This window comes from Morus notabilis, unplaced genomic scaffold (assembly GCF_000414095.1).
Source record: "Morus notabilis unplaced genomic scaffold, ASM41409v2 Scaffold561, whole genome shotgun sequence".
Taxonomy (NCBI): domain Eukaryota; kingdom Viridiplantae; phylum Streptophyta; class Magnoliopsida; order Rosales; family Moraceae; genus Morus; species Morus notabilis.
Window position 1 is genome coordinate 23,739 of NW_010357935.1, and position 9,137 is coordinate 32,875.

The following is a 9,137-nucleotide window of genomic DNA, read 5'->3' on the forward strand; positions in this document are numbered from 1 at the left end:
TATTACATTTTATATATTATAATATTATAATTATATTAATAATTTTAATAATATTGTTATATTATATATCATAATTATATAATATATTATATAATAATAATTTTATTATATTATATTACATTTTATATATTATATTGATAGATAAAATATTTGTGTTATACATAAGGGTAAGTTTGACAATATAATAAAAATATTCATATTTCATTTCAAAGAATTCTTAAAATTACAACGAAATAAATGAATTAATTTTTTTTTCTATTTTATTCCCATTATCATTCTCATTCTCATTTTTATTACCATATAAAAATATTCATGTTTCATTCTAAAAAATTCTTAAAATTATAACGAAATAAATGAATTAATTTTTATTTTATTTTATTTTTATTATCATTATTATTTTTATTATATTTTTTCACTGTAATTAAACGCACCTTAAATGTCAAATTTGTCAATTTAAGAGTCAAAATTAATTGTTGGCCCATAAAAAGTTGCTTAAAAGTACATTCGAGAACCATGGCACGAGTTCGTTTTTGGCCTTTTTAACTCCTCTCACTAGCAGCTCGCAAGCTTCCCTGAACTTCCACCGTCACTCTCTCTCTCTCTCTAAGCACCGAACCATGGCGGCGTGGACAGCGGCGGCGCGCCAAGCGGCGAATCTGGCTCGCCTTTCAACTCCCAAGCCGGCTTCAACGGCTCAAGCCACTTCTCTCGTCCATCGGCGCGGTCTCGCCGGTGGCGGCGGTAATCACGATTATTCATCCTCCTAGTTTTCCGTCGAATTTTCTCTTTGGATTTTCTTTTACTCTGAACGCTATTTTCTTTCGCCTGATTTAATATTGAGTTTGATTGCCTTTTTTTTTTTTTTTTTAATACTCTCTCTTTTATTGCAGATCATCATGGACCTCCAAAGGTGAACTTTTGGGAGGACCCATTGAGCCCATCCCGGTGGAAAGAAGAACATGTAAGTTTTGTGTGCTACTATTATTATTATTAGTTGCTATTGTGTATTATATATATATTATGCTAGGGAAATTCTGGGCTTTCTTATTGTTATGCACTTGATCAAGTTTGGTTATAGTTTGTTTATTGTACTCTGAACACTTGGTTATTAGTTTGGTTTGATGGAATGGAACAATTGAATGTGCAGGGGAATAGGGATATAATGGAGTGAAAAATAGGATTGAATAATATATTTTAATTGAAATTATTTCAGTAATTATGATAATAATTGTTAAATTACCACAAGTCATTGTGCATATTATGATTATTGTAGTGATTATAATAATGGCCTGTGAGTTGTGATAATTACTAATGTGGTAGTGACACAAGAAAATAATCAAAACTGTTGTTACTTGAAATACTTTCATTTCTTATTGTTTCTACTACAAATAAATAAAATTAATTAATTAATTAGTTAATATTAACTCTTCTTTTCCCTATTATGTTAGGGAGAAGTAAAAAAATACATATTACAAGTAGTACGGGTGTTCCTTATGGTTAAACACTTTGATCAAGTTGTGGTCGTTCAATAGTTTGTTCATTATAATGTAAACACTGGAGGGTTAGAGTTCAAAGAGACAATAATGAACTTCGTGAGCATATCTTATCGCTGCAATGTCTCTTTAAACCTTATTGCAAAGATAGCTTGCGATGCCTAGTCGCTAGTATTAATTGAAGATAGTTAATTATTCACTGTGCTATGCTAAATTGGTGTTTTTTCATTTGCAGTTCGTGATAGTCTCTTTGACTGGTTGGGGATTGGCTTTCTATGGGGGTTACAAATTTTTAACCAGAGGCAAGAAGGACAAGAAAGAAGAGGTAGTTTGTTTTACCTTTATGAGTTTTGAGGGGAAAAAATAAAAATAAAAATAAAAATAAAAATACGATATAAGTAGAACTTTGCTCTGTGTTAAATTGTCATCTTTGTATTAGTTTTGTTAGTTTGACATACGCTTTCATTATGATGTTATGTTGACTAGGTTTAACATTTAGAAACATGCTTTACCGATTGAGATATCCTACCATAACAAGCTCCTATGTGTTTTTATCGAGTGGGAGAATTATATGGCGAGGTATGAAAAAATATCCTATCAGTGGGACACATAAATCAAATCAGAACCATATGAAATTAAATAAAGTATCACAATTTAATTGAATCTATGGAAGATTTGATGGTTAAAAACTGTGTTCTACTGATAGGGTACTTTTTCACGTCCTAGCAAAGAATTTTCCTATCAAATTCGGCATCTTACATCTTACCAAGGATTTGTTTCCTTCTGCATATTAATTAGGAGAATTTTGTGCTAGGGTTACTAGGATATAAAGAATAGTAGGACACGATATTGTCAAATTACATTAAGCTAAATATATAATAGGGTCCTACTGTAGGGCCTTGTATTTGGTCAAAATCACATCAATATGAAAAGTATCAAGAACAGAAATATCAGAAGCCGGTTGTTAAAAGATAGAGACCTTCTGATGGTTTATTTTTTATGTCCTTACAAAAAATAATTTAATGTTTGATGATGATCTAATGGTTAAAGTTGTACTTTACTAATAGGGCTTTTCATATTCTAGTAGCTCTGTCACAAAATTCTCCTACTAATTATCATTAAGATAAATTTATTAGAATTTTGTGGTAGGATATGAGAAAATACTCCATCAGTAGAGCACAATTATGCTTATTATTATTATTGAAAATCAAACAATGGATAGTTAATATTTTGATAGTTAACATTGTTAAATTGTGTAGCACAATTATGAATAGTCAATATTGTTAAATTGTCAAGTTTTTTATGTGATCTAAGGTTTTGAATTGTGTTCTATACCGAGTGTTTTTCTTCACACTGTCATAGAATTCTTCTCATTATTAATATGTTTTCCCCCTTTTCTGGAAGTAATATGAGATAATGTTGCACATGGTTAGTTAGTGATGGCTTTTGCAGAATCTTCCACTGTTTATCTTGTGCTATACCTAAATCGAGTTTTACACGAGCATCAAAAACTATATATGAATACACCATGTCATTCTTCATGGACCTAAATTCCAAGAATACTTTTTGTTGTTTTGCTTTCCTTCGTATTAATCATAGAAATTGCCAAAAAATGTATGAAAAACTTCTCTCCAGGCTTCTAGCTCTAATCTACCTATTTTCTTGCAGAATGTTGGAGAATCATCGCACTAGTCTGGAGGTTGTTCCCACAGAAGCAACTATATTGCCCGCTCGCTTGGCTTCAGAACTGCTAAAAGAGTGCTTTTCTTTGTTCAGCGACAAGTTAGCTTTGAATGAATCCAGTTGTAAATGACTCGGTTAGAAATTAGAATAATGGGTTTATTAATACGTGATATCTATTTCTTTTCTCAATTGTTTCTTCCAATGGTTCCATGCTCAATGCAACTTGTTCTTTTGTTTGAGCGAAAATTTTGTGTGAGAAGAAATTTTTGAATTTAAATTCTCTGTGAGATAAGAAATACTGTAGTATAACTCAAATCATGGTTCAAATATACTTACCAAACAAGCCCTTGATAACTAAGGAATTGGCTCAGTGGTGAATCACTTGGAAGACGTTTAGTTCATGGATTAGAACTATGAGATTATAACTATTTTCGATTTACGTGTGTTTTTTATGAGAGAAAATACTGTAGCGAATCACGAACCATGATTCGAATCAGTGGACAAATCCCCTAACCAAACAGCCTCTTAGACTTGGATCTCAGGAAGTATTAGGTTGAATCCCATTGAGTGCTGTCAATTCTTGGGGCCACACCCGTGGGTTAAAACCACTGTTAGATTATTAAAGGTGAGCAAGAAGTCAGTGTTTGGTTATTAAATTAATTAATACTATTTTAGTTTGAAACAAGGTTTTAAAAAATGGTTAATTTTCCATTTCATGCAAGTTGTAGCAAGTCCTCGAAATTGTCTACATAGGATCACTTGTGAAATCCACTTTACGAATCGAATTTACTTCTTGGAGGTCCTTGTGTGGTTGATGTGTCCTTGAATTTTGTGTGTTTACTTCTCTGTTATTTTTTTAATCGAAAAAGTAGTAGTAATTCTTCTCTTTGATATTCTTTATTTTTTTTTTTCAGTGGATCAAAATGGAAGGACTTTTGATTTGAGCTCTCTGTGCTTTTCTACCCCCTTCTCTTTTCTCACCTACCAAAGAACAACAAACTCAATTTTCTCTTTTTATAAGCTTCCCGCTCTAATATTTTATTTCCCTTTTCACCTCTATCAAACGGTAGATCAGAACTGTTCCTCTGTCGTCTCTTCTTTCATCTGGAAGAATTCGTACTATCCTGTTGGCGAACACGCGGGGTGAATCCTTCCTTCTTTCTTCTCGTTCCGCCTCAGACTCCTAATCGTCAAAGATCCATAGGTAGACGCTAGAAAAAATTAAATTCATCGGCAATTGCCCGCGAGTTCCGTCACATGTATAACCAAGAACATCTTTATTGACAATTTTTATACGTTTCTGGTATATCACGGGATGCCTACAAGCTCTACATTATACAAAAGAATACACCATCTAGGAATACTATAAAGAGCCTTTTGCGTTTGACAAATGATATGTAAGGTAGGTACAACAACTGAGAAATCTTCTGTCAAAAACTCCGAACATTTAGCTTTAATCCCACTCTTGAAACCATTCTGCTCCGGCTCAACGGTTCTTTTCCGCTGGGCGCATCTGCGGTTCAATTTTACATAGAATACTCAAGCATCCATCTTGGACTCAGAAGTATTTAGTTTAACGATGGCTGAGAAAAAAAAAATAAGGAAAAGAAAAAGAAAAATAAGAGAGCCATTATATTAGACAAAGGCAACTAGGCGCATTGGATAAAAGAACATAATTTCATAACCAGTTTTTGGTCACTTATATCGAAGACAAATTTGAATATTGAGAGAAGGATAAAACAATACCAAATATGAAATTAGTACTCCCTTATACACGTTTGAGTATGCCACTATGCGGCAGCATGCTGTATTTTTCAGTAAAAACTAAAAAGCGCGAGAATAGTTCACTCTGTGCTTACCACACGACTCCTTTAATTCCTTATACACGTTAAGGACATTATAGCATACCTGGTGGTTAGAGCAAGAACTCTCAGTCTGCATCTTTTATCTCTGCTTCAACATCAACAACTGCCGCAGAAGTTTCCTTTCCTATAACAAGGGCAGACAATATGAGGTTGAGGAAAATCAATGTTATTCATTAGCAAAAGGAAAGAGAACTGCATGTTAAACCATGCAAAATTGCAGATGAGCAAGAAATATGAAAGTAGCCGGATAACCTTTTCTAGAACGAGCGAATTCATTGAATGCCTCTGCAAACGTTGTCGACTGGTTGGAGAATTTCACAGAGTCCCTTACAAACTTATTATCAACCACTGAAAAAAAGAAAATATAAGAAATTCCAAGAAATAAGAAGAATGCCGATTTATTCTTTCCCCCCTTATTCGAAGATGGCAAAGCAAACACATTCAAATGTAAAAGTACTTGAACATGAGATTGGTTAGGAATTTCCAATTCCACTTATGATCGCAGTAATAAAGCCTTGAACAAAGATACGATACCATAAAGGTGTAAACAATGATGGTGTTTCATAGCAAGATATTAATCGGAAGACTTGAATGGTGCATTTAAAAGTTTAGTGACCATAACAGGCCAGAAATGATTTTGTCACCCAAAAAAATCGCAAATTAACAAAGTATATGAACAGTCTATGAAATGGCAATTTCCAGTGCACGAAACAATTTTGTTGAATTGGCTCTTACCAGAGAAAGGTTGACTGCAGAAAGGACACAGCTGCAAATCATCGTTCATAGTAGATCTGAAAAAGAATGCAAATGATCCAACTGAGTTTCATCATGAAAAGGAGATTCAAAAGAAAAAATAAGTTTCAAAAATATGAAAATGTTGCAGACTAGACTTACTTAAGAATCTGAAAATCATTTCCACAATTTGGGCACTGCACATATACCCCATTAAAAATAAACCGTTAACTCGGGAGAAGATGGATTAAGAACGCACAAACTTATTGCGGTCTAGTTTATGATGCAAGAGTAGTGTCAAGGATCCCGAAATTTCATACCAACTAATGTTTGCAGATGAGTTTTCATCTTTTTATCGGTAGATGCAACTTGTAATATTAGTTAACATGACAAACATTTTAAACGCCTATCAATATATATATATATATACACACACATACATATATAGACACACGCATATATAGACCGTCAATTGGAATTGAAAAGTTGGATAATTAGCCTTATTCATGATGCAATACAAACCTTTTATTTGATCACAAACAAAAGGTTCAATAAAAGAGCTTAAGCATTGCACAAAGAAGCAAAAAGTTTAAAAGGAATCCTTACACTGTCTTGAACTATATCACGTCCAGCCCACCAGAGAAAAGCACCCAAACCAACTATTGGTATTATAACTGCAAGAAGCTGAATGAGAAGAAAATGGTTATTTTGCATGGACAACTGCTCAACTTGAGTTTAGTAAATTGGTCTCTTAACTTTTTTTCTTGATAATTCACCTTATAAACTTTGAAATTTGTTGCAATATTAATAAAATTAAAAACGAAATTAAAAATTTTGACGGTATTTTCCACGTAAGTGTTTAACGAGGATGATTAATATTTTTTTACATCGAATTGATCCTCATATACACATCACGAGCGAAATTTTTTTTGAAATTGGGAGTTAACCGTTTTGGGAGAAAATTTGGGGTCCCACAATTTCAAAAAAAATTCATTCATTACGTATATACAATCGATATAAAAAGATTAGAATTATATTTATTAAACACTAACGTGCAACGTACCGTCTAAATTTTTAACTTTATTTTTAATTTGACTAATAATACAATAAATTTTAAAATTTAAAGGGTGAATTACTAAGGTCTCGTTCATTTTACCGATTCGAGTTTTCAATTTTAAGTTTCTACAGTAAAAAGCTCTCAGAAAATGTCACATCTAACTTTTTCTGTTACAGTTAAAAGCTCTCAGAAAATGTCACATCTCAGCTCGAATTGAAAACTCGAATCTGCGAAGCGAACGAGGCCTATGATGCGGTGTCTACGCAATAAAATTCGAAGAATATCATCAACCACTAAAATTACAAGCACACTTTGGCATCAAAATCACATAGACCGTAATAAATAAATAAATACAAAAGCCCAGAATTGGTATTATAACTGCAAGAAGCTGGATGAGGAAAATCATCAATCGCTTGAGATACCGAAAAACCAATGTCAAAATCAGAGACCATAAAAGAGGGCCTTCATAATAAGAAAATTTCATCACACATATAACAATTGCAACCCTTTAAAAAGCGCACAATTAGTATTATAACTTCAAGAATCCGAATGAGGAAATCCTTAAAAAATAATAATAATAAATAATAATAATAATAATAATAATAATAAAATCCACCCAAACACTCGCTTTGATTGAAAAATCACAATAAAGATAATTTCAAGAGACACAACAATTGCAACCCACAAAAAAAATAAAAAATAAAAAATAAAAAAGCCCACAAATTTTCCAATTTTTCTTTTTTCACCTAAAACCCCAATTTCAAACACGATATGGAAGGAAAACAAGGTAATGAGAGAGAGAGCACTCGCTTTGATTGAAAAATCACAATAAAGATAATTTCACGAGACAACAATTGCAACCCACAAAAAAAAAAAAAAAAAGCCCACAAATTTTCCATTTTTTCTTTTTTCACCTAAAACCCCACAATTTCAAACACGATATGGAAGGAAAACAAGGTATGAGAGAGAGAGAGAGAGATAGAGAGAGAGAGAGAGAGTACCCAAATGGAAACAATTGCATCCAAAAGCCAACCAAGCTGACCAGTCATGGAGAGATAAGTCAATCCAATAGCCAAAGCAAGATTACCCAGAACCCTTGCTGTAGCACCATCATCTCTCCCACCACCACCGCCGCCGCCGCCGCCATTAAAACCAAAGCCCTGATTAAACCTCACCAACACCAACCTCTTCTTCTTCTTCCTCTCACCTTTCAGCAAAATCCCATCTTCCCTATCTTCTCCCGAGAACGACCATCTCTCTCTGTAAACTCTAAATTTAAACTTTCTCTTCTGATGTAAAATAGTACCCAATTCTGCTCTAAGAGTAATGGGTTTTTTGTAAGTTTCGCCATGCAAAGTTCTCAACTTGCAAGCTGAGAAATTGATGTTGATTTGAAGATACGTTGTCATGGCATACATGGGAGTTTGGGGATATCTATAGTACTGGTTTAGGACAATCTGAAGATTTCATCGTTGGTGGATTAATGATAAGTAAAACGAAAGAGATTTTTCGGTGTTATATTTTTCAGCCTTTTCGAGAGAGAGAGAGAGAGAGAGAGAGAGGGAGAGCAATCTTTCACTTTCTTTGAACTGGATATGCATCCGCTTTATCCTATGGTTTTCTACCACGTGTGATTCGAGGACCCAGTTTCGACTTTGGCTTACACATTTGTTGTTTTAATTGTTTTATTTATTTATTTTTTCCTGAAATGAAATGAAATGAGCACATTTGTTTATGGGATAACATAATTTTAGTACCTTCCAGCTAAATATCTTATTGTTACTTTGTGTTTTAATAATACTAATTTCTTAACGTTGTACGTATTATCGTGTTAAAGATGTTTACAAAATTTATTATTTATTAAATAACAAAAAAATTATTTATACAATCATTTAATATTTTTTAAAGTTATTTTTTAAGGAAAAATATGTATAAAGATAATTTTTGATATTATAAAAATTATACAGAAAATAATTAGTAGAGATATATTTGAAAAAAATATTTTAATTATTAATATAAAATAAAATAGGGACACATGCTAAAAAATTACTTAGGAATAAAGTGAGAAAAATATATTTAAAAAACACACAAAAAATTGAAATGTGAAAAAAAATAAAAAATAAAAAAATTTAAAATAAAAATAGAGATAAAAAAGTAAATAAATAAATAAATAAAAAGAGAAGAAGGGAGGTAAAAGGAGGGGTTGCAATGTAGTAGCCTATAAAAAAGAGTTTTAACTCTTTTATGTTTATTAGATTGGATTAGATAGAAAATACTTTTTTATTTTGATCATATCTAACAGTTAGA

The 9,137-nt window shown here is 32.3% G+C and overlaps 2 protein-coding genes across 4 annotated transcripts; one reads left to right on the plus strand and one right to left on the minus strand.

Moving 5' to 3' along the window:
• The first annotated feature begins 528 nt into the window (after positions 1-528).
• On the plus strand, positions 529-3,378 carry LOC21393485. Its single transcript, XM_024177219.1, has 4 exons — positions 529-741; positions 891-961; positions 1,729-1,818; positions 3,162-3,378. The coding sequence occupies exons 1-4, from the start codon at positions 618-620 to the stop codon at positions 3,183-3,185; spliced, it is 309 nt and encodes a 102-aa protein (XP_024032987.1). The 5' UTR covers positions 529-617; the 3' UTR covers positions 3,186-3,378.
• Positions 3,379-4,436: 1,058 nt separating this feature from the next.
• LOC21393486 lies at positions 4,437-8,387 on the minus strand. Of its 3 annotated transcripts, XM_024177216.1 has the most exons (8): positions 7,832-8,387; positions 7,200-7,218; positions 6,380-6,438; positions 5,936-5,970; positions 5,777-5,832; positions 5,294-5,389; positions 5,085-5,165; positions 4,437-4,759 (listed from the first exon to the last, which is right to left on the minus strand). In XM_024177216.1, exons 1-7 carry the CDS (start codon positions 8,246-8,248, stop codon positions 5,107-5,109), a joined length of 741 nt encoding a protein of 246 aa, XP_024032984.1. In that variant the 5' UTR covers positions 8,249-8,387; the 3' UTR covers positions 4,437-4,759; positions 5,085-5,106. The 3 variants fall into 3 exon arrangements, with proteins under 3 accessions (XP_024032984.1, XP_024032985.1, XP_010089365.1); XM_024177217.1 differs by lacking the exon at positions 7,200-7,218 and having other exon boundaries at positions 4,437-4,689; positions 6,380-6,457; XM_010091063.2 differs by lacking the exon at positions 7,200-7,218 and having other exon boundaries at positions 6,380-6,457.
• Between the last annotated feature and the right edge of the window lie 750 nt (positions 8,388-9,137).